The sequence below is a fragment of the Hyperoodon ampullatus genome, assembly GCF_949752795.1.
Source record: "Hyperoodon ampullatus genome assembly, chromosome: 3".
In the NCBI taxonomy this organism is placed as follows: domain Eukaryota; kingdom Metazoa; phylum Chordata; class Mammalia; order Artiodactyla; family Ziphiidae; genus Hyperoodon; species Hyperoodon ampullatus.
In genome coordinates, this window is record NC_136916.1 from 176,619,078 (window position 1) to 176,638,374 (window position 19,297).

At 43.3% G+C, this 19,297-nt stretch overlaps 1 protein-coding gene across 3 annotated transcripts in view; it reads left to right on the top strand.

Annotated features, from left to right (window-relative positions):
- PPP2R5C (protein phosphatase 2 regulatory subunit B'gamma) overlaps nucleotides 1-19,297 on the top strand; it is a gene marked incomplete at its 3' end in the record, with an annotated part of 131,638 nt that overhangs the window by 14,224 nt on the left and 98,117 nt on the right. For all 3 annotated transcript variants that reach the window (XM_079701348.1, XM_079701349.1, XM_079701352.1), the window contains exon 3: nucleotides 832-994. In XM_079701348.1, the coding sequence (XP_079557474.1) occupies nucleotides 832-994 (163 nt within the window). The remainder of the gene's footprint in view (nucleotides 1-831; nucleotides 995-19,297) is intronic.

The following is a 19,297-nucleotide window of genomic DNA, read 5'->3' on the forward strand; positions in this document are numbered from 1 at the left end:
TAGCATCTTCCATCCTCTGACCTCTGCTTTGTTGCCTCCTTGCCTTCTCTTGTCTCGCAAAGACCTGTGTGAATACGTGGGGCCCTTCCTGATAACCCAGGATCATCTGCCATCCCAGGATCCTTAACCTCATCACACCTGCCAAGTCCCTTTTGCCAAGTGAGGAAACATATTCATAGGATCCAGGAATTAGGATGTGAACATCTTTGGAGGGTCACTATCATCAACCTATAAGTAAGAAGTTTGAAAGAAGATACGGGAAATTAGGTATATCTGTGAAGTCTCTTGAAATGTAGCATTGGTAGGGTGGGATGTAGCCTCAGACTCCAGCAACTATAAAGGGTTAAGTTGTTTACAGTAGCGTGAAGGAGACTATCCCAGAGCAAAACTTGCATTTAAAAAATTTTTTATTTTATTTATTTATTTATTTATTTATTTATTTATGGCTGCGTTGGGTCTTCGTTGCTGCACGCCAGCTTTCTTTAGTTGCGGCGAGCGGGGGCTGCTCTTCGTTGCGGTGCTTGGGCTTCTCATTGCGGTGGCTCCTCTTGTTGCGGAGCACAGGCTCTAGGCACGCGGGCTTTCAGTGGTTGTGGCATGTGGGCTCCGTAGTTGTGGCTCTTGGGCTTTGTTGCTCTGCGACATATGGGATCCTCCCGGACCAGGGCTCAAATCCGTGTACCTTGCATTGGCAGGCGGATTCTTAACCACTGTGCCACCAGGGAAGTCCAAAACTTGCATTTTTATGTGTATTTTTTGCCTATGCTAATTGTGCTATAAAATACAACCATTTGACGTAATCATTTGTTCTTGTTTTCATTTTGGAAACAGATTCCCAGCAGGAAAAACAACCTTGTTGCTGCCCCGTCTGCAGTATCTAGTAAAATAAAAGTGCCAGCCCCTCAGCCCGTAGTGAAGAAAGACAAACGGCAAAATTCTTCCAGGTGTAGCGCCAGCAATAATAGAGAACTTCAAAAACTACCATCTTTAAAAGGTAATTTTTATTATTCATCTTTCAAAAGTTAAAAGTTTCCCCATTTAGGGGGAAAGAGTAACCTTTTGATAGTTTGCTAGTTTCTTGTACCTTTGCTGTGTTTAAATTCTGTAGGGTTATTTTTTCTTCTTTATTCAGTTTTTTTAGATTGAATGTCACTAACTTAACCAACTAATATTTCAAATTCCAGAGCTATTTAAGATAGAAATGTAATCATGGGTACATTACAGGTACAAAACACTTCAAAAAAACACACACGCAGAGCAAAGACTTTAAATCATTTCCTGTTAATTGTAATTAAGCTAGCCAATTTTCTTTTAAGTAATTCTCCTCTTTCATTTGTCTTAGAACTCCAGAAATTCAGAAAGGAGTCACTACAAGTAGAGTAATTGTAAAAGCTGTGGTAGAAGCTCTTCATTATTCTGGTGTTGGGGAAGTGAGGGCTCTAACGATAGTCCTCTATGGACTTTCTCCTTGTGAGTCATTGGGGGAGTACCTCTACCCAGGGTTTCCTACTTGAGACTAGTCAGGGGACAGTGCTCTTTGCTTCAAACTTCCCCCCAAACCGCACAGCCACCTCTTTCCGTCTGAGGGTGTTCAACCCCTAAAAGTGCTCCTCTAGGAGATCTTGAAGTACATAAAACCTTATTGGGGAAATAGGGTAAGGACCCCAAAATCAAATGTGAACCTCTGAACACTTTTTTTTTTTTTTTTTTTTGGTGGTACGCGGGCCTCTCACTGTTGTGGCCTCTCCCGTTGCGGAGCACAGGCTCCGGACGCGCAGGCTCAGTGGCCATGGCTCACGGGCCCAGCCGCTCTGCGGCATGTGGGATCTTCCCGGACCGGGGCAAGAACCCGTGTCCCCTGCATCGGCAGGCGGACTCTCAACCACTGTACCACCAGGGAAGCCCTGAACACTTCTATGTTTACTAAAATATAAGACTAGTGTAATGAAACATCAGACAATTTTCATACCTTAAATTCATAGCAGTGGGTCTTCTACAGTTAATTTTCATCACGTATGAACTTGGAGCAGGAAGCTTGTCATCTCTACAGGTGTATTCCAGCGCCTTCCGCACTGCAGGGCAGAGAGCCAGAGCTCAGTGCGGGTGTCCGGGATTGCTGGACGGGGAGGGGTAGATGGAGAGAGGGAGGGGTGGAGGGCTGGAGTAGTGGAGAGAGGGAGGGACTTGTGGATTCACGGATGCATTTCTGGCCCCTCACTTGCTAGGAATCCAGGCTCTCCTCTTGCTGCATTTTGCAGAGCTTGTATCTGGCTTATATTTGGTTTAGCTTTGTAGTAGATGACATGCATGCTAGGTCATTTTTGAGGAGTCTCCCCCTCCCAGATAGTCCATACCTTTCTGATGCTATTCATTCATTCATCAGATATTGTGTGGAACACCTGGAAACCGGCCCTGCTCTAGGTTCGGGGGGACCACATCAAACAAAACCAAGAGCCTGCTCTGCCGGGGCCGGCACCCTCCCCCACCGGCCTGCTCTCACTCCTCCCCAGTGCCCCGAGGAGGCCCAGCCGGAACACTCAAATGTCTGGGGTGGAAAAGGCTTCCCGTAGCTATTGCTGAGCCTTCAGGGTCCAGGCCCTGTCCCTAGTGCCCATCAGGGATGTGCTTTGCCAGGCAGAGCCTGTACTTACACTGTGCCCGGAAGGAGCACACCCACATATCCAGAATTTCACACTGGTCAAGGCGTGCCCCTCACCGGCCTTGTTTGGTGCATGTTTCTTGGCTGTTCCAAAATACTAGCGCCTCTTTATGCATGTTAAAGTAATTTTGTCTGGTTCAGAAAAAAAAAGGAATTGATTGGAATCGCATTAACTGGGGGAAGATTCATGTTTTTATGATACTCTTTTTCCATCTAGGAACCTGGTGCATCACCTCCATTTTTCGGGTCTTGTTTTCTGACTTTTTATAAGGTTTTATGATTTTCTTGGGATTCTTTACCTTTGCAGTAAATTTATTCCTAAGTGCTTTATAGTTTTTGTCACTCTTGTGATGGGGTTATATTTTTTTCATTTCTACTTCTAGTTAGTTCTTACCAATCTAATGAAATGCTGTTGGTTTTTTCAATATTTTCTTATTCTGTCACCTTATCAAATTTTCTCACTGATCTTAGTAATTTTTTACTAGCATCTGCATATATAGTCCTGTCATTTCTAACTAGATACTTTTATCTCTCTTCCAATATTTGTACCAACACACACTGGTGGTTTTAATTTTATTATGCCGTTAGGTAGGACCAGTAACACAGAGATAACAGAGGTGAGAGCAGGTCTCCCTGTTACCTCCCATTTTGGTGAAAGGCTTCAGCATTTCCTCATTTCATGTGAAAATGGCCCTTGGTTTCTGGTACATCACCTTCACCCAGCCTGCTACTGCTCCATGGTTCACATTTGCATGGCTCTTACCAGTACCACCCTGGCTGGTTGGTCTTGTGCTAGCACTGCTGCTGAATTTTATCAGCCATATGATTTTTCTCCTTAAGATGTTAATTTAATAATTGCTTTGATAGATTTTCTGGGTTTGAGCTATCCTTGCATTACTGAGATAAACCTCAGTGTTGTCACAGTATATTATAACTTTTCTACGTGCTGGTTTCAGTTTATTAATTTTCGTTAATCTCTGCTTTCATATCTACTGTGTGAAGCTGGGCCGTAGTTCTCTTCCTTTTCTGTACTACTGTATTTTGTCAGATCTAAAATGTGTTGATACTGGCACTTTGTGATCTTTCCTGAGGATAGTCTGTACATTTTTATGCCACTCTCTCATGCTGCCATCTGATGACAGGGATTGTAAAATGCACCCGATTTTAGCAAAAACCAAATGTGGAATAACAGATACGTCTTACAGTACATGACATAGGGTGAAAAGGTTGCTTTAGAACTCAGCTGGGCCTAGTGCTTTGCTCAGTGATAAACCTGCAGATTCCTTCCACGTTAGGTCAGTTTAGAGTAGAGTAGGTCTCGTATTGAGTGGTACATTGTGTTCTTTAATGAACCTTTTAATTTCTTTTACCTCTGGTGGTGATGTCTCCTTATGAGTTCATTTATTCTTTTGATTATTTTGTTTTCAATCTATTTCACTTCCACTTTTATCTGAATTACTTACCCTGTTTTGTTTTATTTTATTGTTTTCCTCATTTATTAAGTTAAATACAGAGTTCACTTAAAGCCATGTATTCCTCTGAGTATAACTTCAGCTCTATCCATAGATTTTCTTTTTTTTTTCAAATCATAGCCTTTTTTAAAGAGTTTTATTGAGACATAATTTACATACTGTAAAATTCACTAACTGTAATTGGAAATTTTGATTATTTCATTAAATATGTAGAGTTGTGCAGCCATTACCACAATACAGTTTTAGAGTATTTCCATCACCCATCAAAAAAATTACCTTATGCCCATTTGCCATCAATCCCCACTCCTATCCCCAGCTCCAGGCAACCAATGATCTGTTTTCTGCCTCTAAATTTGCCTTTTCTGGACATTGCACATAAATGAAATCGGCAATATGTAGTCTTTTACATTTGACTCTTAATATAATGTTTTTGAGGTTCATCTACTTGGAGTAGTTTGTTTCTTTTTAATGCTGAATAATATTCTCTATTATATGAATATCCCACATTTTATTTATCCATTCAGCAATTAATGGATACTTGAGTTGTTTTTTTAGCTATTACGTATAACGCTGCTTTGAACATTTGAATACAAGTCTTTGCTTTTTTTGTTTGTTTTTTTGTTTTTTTAAAATGTTGAGCCTTCTTTTAATTTATTAATTTTTATTTTTGGCTGTGTTGGGTCTTCGTTTCTGCGCAAGGGCTTTCTCTAGTTGTGGCAAGCGGGGGCCAGTCTTCATCGCGGTGTACGGGCCTCACACTGTCATGGCCTCTCTCGTTGCGGAGCACAGGCTCCAGACGCGCAGGCTCAGTAGGTGTGGCTCACGGGCCCAGCCGCTCCGCGGCATGTGGGATCCTCCCAGACCAGGGCTCGAACCCGTGTCCCCTGCACTAGCAGGCAGACTCTCAACCACTGCGCCACCAGGGAAGCCCCAAGTCTTTGTTTGAACATATATTTTCATCTTTCTTGGGTAGATACCTAGGAGTGGAACTGCTGGCTTGTGTGGTAAGTTTATGTTTAGCTTTTTAAAAAAACTGCTGAAGTGTCTTCCAGACCATTTTAAGTTCCCACCAGCAATGTATGGGGTTCCGATGTATCCACATTCTTGCTAACACTTGTTATCGTCTTTTTGATTATAGTCTTTCTTATGGGTGTGTACTGGTATCTATCTCCTTATGGTTTTAATTTGCATTTCCCTACTGGCTACAGATATTAAGCATCTTTTCATGTGCCTGTTAGCCATTTGTATATGTTGTGGGGGTTTTTTTGGCCGTGCTGCGTGGCGTGCAGGATCCAAGTTCCCCAACCAGAGATCGAACCTGTGCCCCCTGCGGTGGAAGCGTGGAGTCTTAACCACTGGACCACCAGGGAAGTCCCTGTATATCTTTTTTGATGAAATGTCTGTCAGATCTTTTGCCTGTTTTTAAATTGCTTATCTTCTTATTGCTGAATTACGCCAATTCTTTATGTAATCTGGATATGAGTCCTTTATCCGGTATATTATTTACAAATATTTTCTCCCAGTTTCTCTTGACTTTTTACACTCTTTAATAGTGTCTTTGAAGCCCCCAAATTTTGAATTTTGATGAGGTCCAATTTATCACATTTTTCTTTTATAGATCTTGCTTTTGATGTTGTATCCAAGAACTCTTTGCCTAACTAAAGGTCACAAAGTTTTTTTTCCTGTGTTTTCTTCTAGAAGTTTTCTAGTTTTAGTTCTTATATTTAGGTCTGTTATCCATTTCAAGTTAATTTTTTATGTAATGTGAGGTCGAAGTCTAAATTCATCTTTTTGCACATGGATATCCAGTTGTCCCAGCACCATTTGTTGCAGAAGTTGTTTCCTTGGTATCCTTATCAAAAACCAATTGACCATAAATGTAAACTTTAATTTCTGGACTCTCAGTTTTATCACATCAATCTATATGCCTGTTTTATGCCAGTACCGTGCTATCTCATTGTGGTATCTCACTGTTGTTTTTTTTTGTTTTTTTGTTTTGTTTTGTTTTGTTTTCCGGTACGTGGGCCTCTCACTGTTGTGGCCTCTCCCGTTGTGGAGCACAGGCTCCGGACACGCAGGCCCAGCGGCCATGGCTCACGGGCCTAGCTTTCTGTGGCATGTGGGATCTTCCCGGACCGGGGCCCAAACCTGTGTCCCCTGCATCGGCAGGCGCACTCTCAACCACTGCGCCACCAGGGAAGCCCCTCACTGTTGTTTTAATTTGCACTTCTGTTATGAGGTCAGGTGCTTTTACAAATGTTTATTGGCCCTTTTCCATTGGACTTCCATTTTCTTAATTTTTTTTAAAGAGTCTTTATTCTGGATATGAACTCTCTGTTGGTTATATATGTGTTGCAAATACTTCATTCCACTATAGTTTGGCTTTCATTTTAGCCATTCTGGTGAGCTGGTTTCAAAGTTAACTGATGATGAATGAAGTTAAGCATCTCTTTGTAGGTTTATCGTCTGCTCAGATATATTATTTTGTGAAGTTCTGGTTTAAGTCTTTGGGCCCTTCTTTCTACTAGGTTGTAAGATTTTTTAAAAAATAGATTTGTAGGAGTTCAGATATAGGTCCTTTGTAGATATGGGAATTGCACATTTTCTTCTACTCTTTTATCTTGAATTTTCACTCTCAAAGGCGTTAGCACTTTGAGAGTACTTTGATCTGTTTAATATATCTTTGCTTTCCACAGAGTAGTGAAGATGTTATCTTACGTCTTTTTTCCTAAAACTTTCTTTGACCTTTCGCACTGGACTGTACAGTCTAGGTAGAGTTAAGTTTTGTGTCTGCTGTGATGCTAGAGGTCACAATTCCTTTCCCGTGTGGCTCTCCGTCTGGCACAGCACCCTTGTCGAAAAGGTCACCCTTCACTCATTGTGGTGTTATCTTTGTTGTAAATAAAGTACCATCACTGTGCGGACCCGTTTCTGGGCTCTGTTTTGTTCCCCTGGCTGCCTGAGCTGTCTCGGGAGAACATTAACACACCCTAGGAGGTCTTGGTGTCTGGTAGTGTAAGTCCTTCAGCTTTTTCTTCAGAATTGCCTTGGCTCTTTTCATTTCTGTATAGGTTTTAGAATCAGTCATTTGTCCAAGAAATCCTGCCTTTTAGTGGGGAATGATATTTCAAGACCACAGTCTGGGTGCTAGGATTCTCTTTGCTATTGGAATGGTCACTGTTTACAGGACTTTTTAGTAGACCAAATTAGAAAATAGGTTTTTTCAGGATATAGCACATCAGGAGTTCATACTGATATTTTCCATTCAAATGCAGGTTTGTAGGCATTTATTTAACTTGTCTTATACCTCCTTTTTGTCACACTGAGATTTTTGGTTCTCAAGGACATCAGTGATAATAAATAGAACTTAAATACCAGATAATTATGCATTTACTTTATCCCACATTATACACAGTGTATTTTCAGAAAAATAATACCAACATTGTGACCAGTATGACGACTGAAAGGTTAAAATTTTTGCATCTTTTCATTTCCTTCCCCCTCCCCCTTTTTTATAGTTTAACTCTGTTTTCATTCTCAGAGCACATAGTCGTGACAAACTGTATTCTCTCCCTCCCATCCCTGTTTACACTCGTTCTCCACGGGAATATACAGCTGACGCTCACCTCCAGTCTCTGTGCTGATACTCCTCATTATTTTGGTGTGAAGCTTCCTCTCTAGGAGACTTTTATTTCAGACTTCAAAGAATGTCTGGATAGAAGGTCCTCAGTTCATGTTTTCTTTTCATGAGTATCTTAAGCATGTTCCTCCACTTCCTTCTGTAATAAAGCATTGCTGTCAGACTCTGATGTCAGTTTAATTTTCTTTATCTTACAAGTTACTTGGTCTGTTTGCTTTGATGCCTGAACAGGTTTTTTTCTTCTTTAAAGTCCAGTAATTTCAGAATATATCATTCTGGGTTGACTTTCCCACATACATGCTATGTTCTTTAAATATGTAGTACCAAATCTCTTTTTCTTGGATTATTATTTTGAGGATTTGTTCTGTTCCCTTGCTTTCGTTTACTCCTGTGGAGACTCCTATTGTATAAATATTGAATCTTCTTTGCCTGTGTTTATGTTTGTTGTCTCCCTCTGGGTTTTTATCATTCCTTTTTTATTTAATTTTTTTCTCTTTTTTATGTACTATTCCCTGTAAGGCATTTTATGTTGTGTTTATTTGCTCTTGTATTCTTTTCAGTTAATCTTCATTTCCGAAATTATTTTTTCTTTGTTTTTAATTCTTTACAGAGTTATTACCTATTTCTGAGTTTTTCTATTAATATTCATGTAGTCCTTTGACATTACGCTATTCCTTTAATGTCTTTTGTCTCACCTTGAAATATTAGGCTGTAGTTTTTAATGTCTTTGTGGGATGTCTCCCTGTCATGCTCTTACTGCTGCGTAGGTGTCGTTGAGTTCCTTTTCGCTTCTTCCTTATAAGAACTCCATGTAGGACTTGGCTTTGATCCCTCCTGAGGCTCGTGTGTGTGTGAAATTAGAGAAGAAGAGCTTGGGCTCTAGAGCTCTCGCTTCGGTTATTTTTGTGAAACTTCCTAAAATGTGCTGGCTTACCTCCTGAGTGCCCTGATTTGGTTCTCTTCCCCTGCTAGTATTTGGACCTTCTTTTTCCATTTCCTCTCCTGCCCCTCTGCTGTTCAGTCTGGATTCTCTTCCCAGAAGTTTCTCACCAGTGTGACCTAGTTCTGGAAGGAAGCTACAGCTGCTGAATTTTGAGGGTTCCCAGGGCCCCTTCAGTCTTGGCTGCGGACTCCTTGCCCTCATCCATTGTGGGGTACAGACCCCTTCTGCTTTCAGCCGCTGTTCTCAGGTGGGTTCACCCGGCTCACTGGTTGTCTCAAGAGTTCTCAGCTCCAGAGGACACCCGTTGTTCCTCTCTGCCTTCTTGCCCCAGACACTGATAGCACACGAGCCTGGGCTGCTGGTGGGCTCTCCTATATGCTCACGTGTCTGTGGGGATACATTTTCACCTAATTTTGTTGTAGATGTTGGCTATGGGTATTTGATTTTGCCTGCTTGGTTGCACTGTATGATTTTATGCAAGAATTTGGGGTGGTTAAAAAAAACTCTGCCACAATTTTTTCAAAATATCTAAAACTTGGAAGCAACCAGGATGTCCTTCAGTAGGTGAATGGATAAACCGTGATACATCCGAAATATGGCATATTATTCAGCAATAAAAAGAAATGAGCTATCAGGCCATGGAAAGACCTTAAATGCATATTACTAAATGAAAAAAGCCAATCTGAAAAGGCTGCATCCTGTATGATCCTAACTATATGACATTCTGGAAAAGGCAGTGGAGACAATAAAAAGATCAGTGGTTGCCAGTGGTTGGGAGAATGCGGGGATGACTAGACAGAGCACAGGAGATTTTTAGGACAGTGGAACTCTCCATACGTTACCGTCATGGTGAATACATGGCATTTTACATTTGTCAAAACCCATAGAATGTACAAAGTGAACCGTAATGTAAACTGTGGTCTTTAATTAACAGTAACGTATCAATATGGGCTCATCAGTTGTAAGAGATGTGCCACATTATTGCAAGATGTTAATAATAGGAGGAACTAGGGGAGGGTGGAGAGGGGTATGGGAACTCTGTACTTTACATTCAGCTTTTCTGTAAACCCAATAATTAAAGTCTATTAATTTAAAAAATGGCTGCCAGAGGCAGGAGGTGGGGAGGTAGGCGAAATGGCCGAAGGAAGTCAAATGGTACAAACTTGCAGTTAAAATAAGTAAGTCATGGGGACATAATGCACAGCATGGTGACTATAGTTAATAATACTGTATTGAATATTTGAAAGCCGCTAAGAGAGTAGATCTTCAAAGTTCCCATCACAAGAAAAAAAAATTTTGTAACTGTGTATGGTGACGGATATTAACTATTAACTATAGACTTACTGTGGTGATCATTTTGCAGTACATACAAATATCAGCTCATTATGTTGTACACCTGAAACTTATATAATGTTTTATGTCAATCGTACCTCAGAAAAGGAAGGCTGCTGCTGCCACCTCTTCGGACCCCTCCATCACTGAGTATCTGAATTCCAACCTTTCTAAGTCCTCCATAACAGTATCACTGTTTTATTCTGTTGATGACCATTTAGATTTATCTGTGTATTTATCATTTTATTCTTCAGTCCTTTTTGCATCTCAGACTTTCCATCAGAGGTCAAAACCTTGTTTGAATACATCATTTAGAATTTTCTTTAATAAGAGTCTGCTGGTGGCAAACTGTTTATCTGGAAAATGTCTTCATTTGCCCTCTTGAAAGATGATCACTGAATATCTAATTGTAGATTTTTGTGTTCCTTTAGTACATTGAAGATAAGTATTTCATTGCCTTTTGACTTCCATTAGTATTGAGAAGCCAAATTCATTCTTATTCTTTTTTTTTTAATTTATTTTAGTTATTTATTTTTGGCTGTGTTGGGTCTTCATTGCTGCGCGCGGGCTTTCCTCTAGTTGCGGCGAGCTGGGGCTACTCTCCGTTGGGTGCGCGGGCTTCTCATTGAGGTGGCTTCTCTTGTTGCAGAGCACGGGCTCTAGGCGCGTGGGCTTCAATAGTTGTGGCGCACGGACTCAGTAGTTGTGGCTCACAGGCTCTAGAGCGCAGGCTCGGTAGTTGTGGCGCACGGGCTTAGTTGCTCCGTGGCATGTGGGATCTTCCCAGAACAGGGCTCGAACCCGTGTCCCCTGCCCTGGCAGGCGGATTCTTAATCACTGTGCCACCAGGGAAGTCCCCAGATTCATTCTTTTTGAAAGTGCTGTTTGCGATTTCTGGCCACTTTTCTGATTTTGACTATGACATTGATTTTTTTTCAGTGATTCCACTGCCAGGGGTCCAAGTATAGATTTCTTTTTTTTTTTTTTTTTTTGCGGTACGCGGGCCTCTCACTGTTGTGGCCTCTCCCGTTGCGGAGCACAGACTCCGGACGCGCAGGCTCAGCGGCCATGGCTCACGGGCCCAGTCGCTCCGCGGCATGCGGGATCTTCCCGGACCGGGGCACGAACCCGTGTCCCCTGCCTCGGCAGGCGGACTCTCAACCACTGCGCCACCAGGGAAGCCCTAGATTTCTTTTTTATCAGTCTTTTTTGCCATTCACTTTGAATCTGTGGATTGTTATATTTCCTCAGTTGTAGAAAGTTCTCAGCCGTTATTTCTTCAGTTATCTCTGTATTAGTTTCCTTTATTTTCCCCCTTTGGCTCTAATCAGATGTGTATTGGAATCTTTCATTTACTATCTTTCTTTAAGGTTGTATTTTTCAACCTTTTTGTGACTAACCCTGCTATATTCTTTTTTTTTTTACATCTTTTTTTTTTAATGGGGTTTTTCCTTTTTTTTTTCTCTTGGTTGCATTGGGTCTTTGTTGCTGCACGTGGGCTTTCTCTAGTTGCGGCGAGCAGGGGCTACTCTTTGTTGCGGTACGTGGGTTTCTCATTGTGGTGGCTTCTCGTTACGGAGCATGGGCTCTAGGTGCGCGGGCTTCAGTAGTTGTGGCACGTGGGCTCAGTAGTTATGGCTTGTGGCCTCTAGAGCACAGGTTCAGCAGTTGTGGCACACAGGCTTAGTTGCTCCGTGGCATGTGGGATCTTCCCAGAGCAGGGCTCGAACTCGTGTCCCCTTCATTGGCAGGTGGTTCTTAAACACTGCACCAACAGGGAGGTCCCCCTTTTTTTTTTACATCTTCATTGGAGTATAATCACTTTACAATGTTGTGTTAGTTTCTGCTGTACAACAAAGTGATTCAGCTATACATATACATATATCCCCATACCTCCTCCCTCTTGAACCTCCCTCCTACCCTCCCTATCCAATCCCTCTAGGTCATCACAAAGCATTGAGCTGATCTCCCTGTGCTATGCAGCAGCTTCCCACTAGCTATCCATTTTACATTTGGTAGTGTCAGTGCTATTCTCTCACTTCTTCCCAGCTTCCCCTTCCCCCCACCTCACGTCCTCAAGTCCGTTCTCTACATCTGTGTCTTTATTCCTGCCCTGCCACTAGGTTCAGCACTGCTGTTGTTTTAGATTCCATATATATGTGCTAGCATACGGTATTTGTTTTTCTCTTTCTGACTTACTTCACTCTGTATGACAGACTCTAGGTCCATCCATCTCACTGTATGTGCTGTATTCTTTTTTTTTTTTTTTGCGGTACGTGGGCCTCTCACTGTTGGGGCCTCTCCCGTTGTGGAGCACAGGCTCCGGACGTGCAGGCTTAGCGGCCATGGCTCACGGGCCCAGCCACTCCGCAGCATGTGGGATCTTCCCGGACCGGGGCACAGACCCGTGTCCCCTGCATCGGCAGGTGGACTCTCAACCACTGCGCCACCAGGGAAGCCCGTTGTGCTGTATTCTTGATCAGAGTTTCACGTTATCCATGGTGAAGGACCAGTTTTCTTTTTAATTTTCAACCCACCATCGACTAGTACTTTCATAAAATAGAGTAAAAATAAGTTACTAGAAAAATGAAATATAAAATACAGCCACAAAGTTTTAAATTTCAGATATTCTTTTTTCATTTATGGAAGTTCTATTTTTAATCTGCTTTGTGACTTTTTAAAAATATTTTCCTATTGCCTTGCAGAAACCATCAAATTTGTCATTTCTTTTAGTCAGCACAGCTGCTTTATAGTCCGTGAGATATTACCAACATCTGAAGTCCTTGTCACATTTTGCTCACGATGTCTTATTTCCTGTGTACCTGACTATTTTTTAGTGTATGCTGGTCACTGTACTCAAATATTTGAAATAAATTGAAACCTAGGATAAAAGTATCTTCTTCAGCAGGGATTTGTTTTTGCTTCTGCCAGACACCTGGTGTCACTACTAGTCTGAGAGTGCCATAAACCGCAGCACTAGTTTATGACTTGTTAAATTAGCCAAGATGATTGTCCTGTAAAGTATCCCCTTATTCCCTATAGTTCCTGAAAATGGAAACCTTTTTTGGATAGAATATATCAGGGGTGATGCTGTGTAACTCAGGAGATAGTTTCTTTATTGTGAGAGATGCATACTATCTGATGACTAGCAAAAGTGATGCTAGATTTTACCACTGTATTACAGTAGGTTGGTGACCAATTGATCTCTCCATTGTACAGTATTTCCCTTTGCAATTCAAAAGTACTAGTGATAATCTACAAGGTATATTTTGGCACCCTGCCAGTGTCTGTTCCCCATCAACCATATGCTAATGCTTTAGACACCACTTGATAATCCTTGCCTGAGTCAATAGTTTCTCTAGAGATTTCAACGTTTAATCTGGCATTCTTCTAAAAGCAGAGCTATTTCTTGCTAAATAGAGCTATTTGGTTATCTTGACATACAGCTCCTACTGGAAAGTGAGGGTAAGCTTAATTCTTTGCCTTTCAGTTACAAGTTTCCCTCAAATGGTGAAAACTAAATGTTTTTTTGGCTTTCTCTTTTTTGAATGTCATTATGTGTTTCATTGATGTCAGTGTGTTTTAATCTACTAAAATCATACTTTCTCCTCTTTTTTTAAGATTTTATTTATTTATTTATTTATTTATGTTTGGCTGCGTTGGGCCTTCGTTGCTGCGCATGGGCTTTCCCTAGTTGTGGCGAGCGGGGGCTGCTCTTCGTTGTGGCTCACGGGCTTCTCATTGCGGTGGCTTCTCTTGTTGCGGAGCATGTGCTCTAGGCACATGGGCTTCAGTAGTTGTGGCACGCAGGCTCAGTAGTTGTGGCTCGCGGACTGTAGAGTGCAGGCTCAGTAGTTGTGGCACACGGGCTTAGTTGCTCTGTAGCATGTGGGATCTTCCTGGACCAGGGCTTGAACCCATGTCCCCTGCATCGGCAGGCGGGTTCTTAACCACTGCGCCACCACGGAAGCCCCCATACTCTTTTTTTATGTGCAGATGCATAATTTTAACCATTGTGTGATATTTGGACTAGCTGCTATCATGGCCTCATTTATTTTTGTTTCCTTGATTTCTGACACAGTAAGATGTCCCCCCAGGCTTGTTTGTACCTTCCCTGCCCCAGACTTGGAATCAGCCATTTTTCAACGAACCCTGATTGCTTTCAGTGGGGAATGATATTAGAGACCAAAATCAGGGTACTAGTGGGTGCTCATTGCTACTGGACTGCTGTTGCTTTTAGGTGCTCTCAGTGGAGGGAGCTAGAACATAAACATGTATTCTAGAAAATATATATATATGTTTAGTTGTGCATTCATAACATGGTAGTGTTTTCACTTGTTTCTTGAATTTTCATAGTTTTATCTCTTACACTGAAAATCTTTATTTCTAATTTCATTGACGTAATTATTGCTGTATCATATTAAAATGATTGACAACAATAATGATATTATTACAAACAGTAGGAACTTTGAATTGGCTCATTTCATTGCAAAAAAAAAGCTGTTGGTATATATTTGTTGTGATTCCATTAAATTTTTAAAATGTCCAGAGAGGACTGGCATCTTCAGGATGTTCAAATCCCCTTTCTGAGAGCGTAGTGTGCAGTTGTTCGAGGCCACTTTCATTTCCTTTAGGGGGGTTTTTAAGTTTCCCTCATGTGGGTTTTGCACATTTCTTAGCAAGTGTGTGCCCAGATATTCCATTATTGGTGCTATTATTGTAAATGGGATCTCCTCTTCCATTATGTCTTCTAAATAATTGTTAATTGTTTATTTGGAGGTTGTTGATTTCTGCATCTTGCTTTCACCTCCTGCTTCCTTCATGAATTATCTTATTGTTTGCACTAGTTTTTCAGCTTATTTTTTTGGATGTTTTCAGGTATCTAATGAGATCTGCATGAAAAAGCAATCTCACTTCTTTGTTTCTGAATCTTATATCTTTAGTGTCTTTCTCCTGAGTTGACTGAAAATTCCAGTAAGATGTTACGTGTGGTGGTGTGAGCAGGCATATTTGTCTTGTTCCTGACTTTAATGGAAATAGGAGCATGATTTAAACACCGTTTATTATTCCCGTGGTTTTCAGCTGCTGTAAACCATACTTTAATGTAAATCTTTTGTTGTTCACACTTTTGAACCTTTCCTTAAGCTGGAATCAAGGAAGGGAAGTACTGATCAAAGGCCACGCATTTTCAAGAACCCTTTAGAGGTGCTGTCCAGAGAGGTTGCACCATGAATACTTCTGCTCAGAGCGCAGGAGGTGCCTGTCTGTCCCATTGCACCTTTCTAGTACTAAGGCCATTTAAATGCTTAAGTCATTCGCTAAGTGGAAAATAATGTTTCCTGTTTTTATTTTTTTAACGTTGAGGCTGAATGTAGTCTTCAGGCCCTGTTCGTTCAAAGATTTCTCTGAGTTAGTCCTTTCTTTTAATACTTTCGGTCTGGAAGGTAGAAGTGTTAAATGAAGAGACCGATTTTTTTAGGTGACTAATGAATCAAGGACTTTGTTTCTTGAGGCCATTCTCCTTGTTTTAGGAAAGAAAGGCCTAGGGAGAAGTCAAAGTTATAATGAAACAACTAGGGCCTAACGTTAACTGGAGACCCTGGGGCAGAAATTTAGAATTGCTAAGTGTTAGGCCATTTGGGAAAGAAGTTACATTACTGTTGGGAGAACTTACCTGAATTTTTAAAAATTGGCTTTTGAATGGCAGTTAAACATTTATATGTCTTGCCCTCCTTTTGTGAAAATACAATACTTCAACCCCATTCAAAGCAGTTTATTTTCTGATACAATTGAAAGTCTCACCATACAAGTCATCATTTTTTACTGCTTAAAAATGAATTAGTATCTCTTTAGAGGAACTTTACGTCTTGCCCATTAGTTGAAGAATAAAAATGCAATGTGAGAAGTTACCATAGTGCCTGCTCTAATTCTCGTGGGTTCAGAAACTCAGCTTTCATCAGTCTTGTTTCTGGCACGTGTTTGATTCTGTGTCTTCTCTTGACTGCCCACAATCATGGAAGGAACCTTTCAGCTTGGTGAGGCAGGTGCCAGTTCACAGCAAATATTTACTGAGCACCTGGGTTGTCTGGAGCGTGGGGAGGTAGTCAGGACAGTGACAGTGACCAGAGGTGGCCCTTGCTCTTAGGGAGGCCGCAGACCCAGACCCTTGTTCTGGCGGTAGCTGGGGAGCGGAGGTGCCATGGATGCTGCTCTTGTGAACAGCTGAGAGCTGGTCTCATGTCAGCCTGAGCGCAGCCTCGAGCCGCAGGCTGGCCCTAGGGCGCCCTCCTGTCCACCCTTGTCAGGCCACAGACGTGGCTTTTACTCCAGGGCTGGTCTCAGGCCTCTGCCTGTCATACCCTGCAAGCCCCTTCTGGGAAGAACCCGGGGAGTTGGTTTCAACTGGCAGCTGTACTCTTACATTTAATGTCTAGCTCAGGCCTTCCCCAGACCTCACCTGGATTTCTCCCGGCACCTGGCGTCACACACAGACGCACACACCTTGCTTGCGTGCCCTTGCCTACCGCACAGGCCCTCCAGGCCTGGGTTTCTCCCACGCCCTGCTGGCTCTGCCTCCTCCAGTGTTTCCTGAGCCACCCTGGCTGGCTCAAGCCTGCCTGATCTTTTGTCCTAAATTGTGGTAAAATATACATAGCGTAACAGTTACCACTTTAACCATTCGCAAGTGTACAATTCAGTGGCATTCACTAGATTCACATTCAGTGTGCCCATCCCCACTGTCTATTCATCGTTCCCGACAAAAGCTCTGTGCCTGTTAATACCTCCCTCTTCCCCTCCCCCAGCCCCTGGCACCTACCATTCATTCTACTTCCTGTCTCTGTGATTTTGACTCCTCTAGGGACCTCCTATGAGTGGAATCATACAGAATTTTCTTCCTAATTTTTAAGGCTGCATAACATTCCATCATGTGGATGGAGCACCATGTATCTGTTCATCATGATGGACACTGGGGTTGCAGAACACACCACACGCTGCCCTGTCTAAAGTGTCACTGAGGGCAGAGGCTGTTTTGGTGCCCAGTCTAGCATCTGCCATGGATCCCCGAGACACAGGTTTGCTGAAGGAATGAAAAGCCCTCTGGGCCCGTCTGCCTGTCCTTCCCACGTCCTTCCATTTTCTCAGAACTGTTGTGGGGCTGGAACCCCCCCCAGGCTCACGGCTCCCTGCGCCTCAGGTTCTTCTTTGTGAAGTGAGGTCTGTTGCTAATAGTCAACACGACAGCACTTTGGGGTGTCACGTGTGCTCTGCGTACTTTGTGTGGATTTCCTACCTTCTCGGAACAAGGAAGGGGGTGAGGACTTGCTTTGGCTGTAAAGGTTTTCCAGCCTAACTGTAGCAAGAACAAAAATAAGCGAAGGTCTCCCAGCAGCGCATTCGGGGCAGATTTTACACCGTCTACTCCGCTCGCCTCCGCTGGCCTTTCCTGGGATAAGCTTGTCCACCCTTTTAAACCACTCGCAGGACTCGCTCAGATCAACAGGGCAGCAGGCGCCTGTCCCTTTGACCTTGCTGTTGGCAAGTAAAAGTGCCCTGGCAACCTTTGAACACAGCTGAATGCTAGGTATCTTTGATCTGCCTAAGGAAGAAGTCTATTTTAAACTGTAAGCGAAGCCAAATTTTTTAGGTTAGATATCCTACCCAACAAAATGTACATCACCCATGCCCGTGTAGTTTCCGGTTAAGTGTCTGCTCTGCCAGCAGTGTTAGTGCCTTGCAGTTATGACACCACAACTCTCTGGGCTCGAGACACAACCTTCTCTTGTTTATTTGTTTGTTTGTTTGTTTGCTGTACGCGGGGCTCCCACTGCTGTGGCCTCTCCCGCCGCGGAGCACAGGCTCCGGATGCGCAGGCTCAGCGGCCATGGCTCACGGGCCCAGCCGCTCCGCGGCATGTGGGATCTTCCCGGACCGGGGCACGAACCCGTGTCCCCTGCATCGTCAGGCGGACCCTCAACCACTGCGCCATCAGGGAAGCCCCCAAGACACAACCTTCTTTTAGTGAAAGAAACTGTATACCTTCTTCACTAAAATATGAGCATACTTAACTTGCCCGTAAAATTGCCTGGGGAGATGAAAATTAAAACCTTCAGCTGAATTTAGAAATGAAAATGTGAAAGTTTTATTCAGAAATGCTACCTACAAATGGCAGTTTGTTTTTAAATAAAAACCCAAATAAAGTGACAGAGGACGCAGAGAATAAAGAATAACTCCTATTCAACCTTCATCTTTGTGCAGTACAGAGATGCTTGTGTTTGCATCCTTGACGGGTGGGCGCACTGAGAGCTGTGGTCTGTCTGCCCACTTTCGGTTCTGGAAGGAGCTCTGCACTGAGCCCAGAAAGGCGCCTTTCCTCCGAGTTAGCTCAAGCCCTGCAGAGCGGCAGGAAGGTTGTCATGGGAGAGTCCAGAAGCGTGGCTGGAGGGTGCCATGGGGGGCATGAGGTCTGGGCACAGACACCAGTGGAGGGTGTGGTGGGAGCCTGGATGGGGGCTCTGCATGCAGGGGGTGGGATGTGTCGTGCTGCAGGTGGTTAGATGGCGTACCCCTCTTGGTTACGCGCTACGGGGACGAGGTATAAAGAGTGGTGAGGGAGTTTTGCAGGATCAGAATTGGGTGTTACTGCTTGATTCGGCCTTTCATTCAGTCAGTTTGATGGAACGCCTGCTGTGTGCCAGGCACTGTCCTGAGGCTGACGGGGAAGAGACCTGTGGCCCAGAGAGGGGAGAGGAAGACTTCCCAGAGGGGTTAGTCCAGGCAGAGACCCCGTCAGTGGCTCTGCGGCACCCTCACACTACAGCCCCAGGGTCGAGACCCTGCTCTTCAAGTGCTACAGTGTCCACTGCTTCCAGCACCTTCCCTGTAATGGCTGGAGCGACGTGCGGTGGGACCCTCCTTCAGTGGCAGCTGCACCCTCCTGAGCTCCCCACTCCCTCGGTGACATTTGTGCCTTCTAAAAGCCATGGCGGTGGGGTGATCACAGACAGACCCTTTACAGGTGAGGAGAGAAGAACCAGCCTGGACTTACTGAGGGCGGGCGGCCTCTCCCTGAGTAGGCAGTGAAGACTTATGCCCAAGCCAGTGATGGGGCTGCACGTGAGCCTCTTCCGGTGTGTTTGCTGAGTCCTTGTTTCCTCCGTGAGGAAAGTACTCTGGCGGCTAATTGAACCTCGAGAGCTTAGATGAGCCTATTGATTCAGTGCAAACTTGCAGTAAAAATTTAAGGAGTCCGT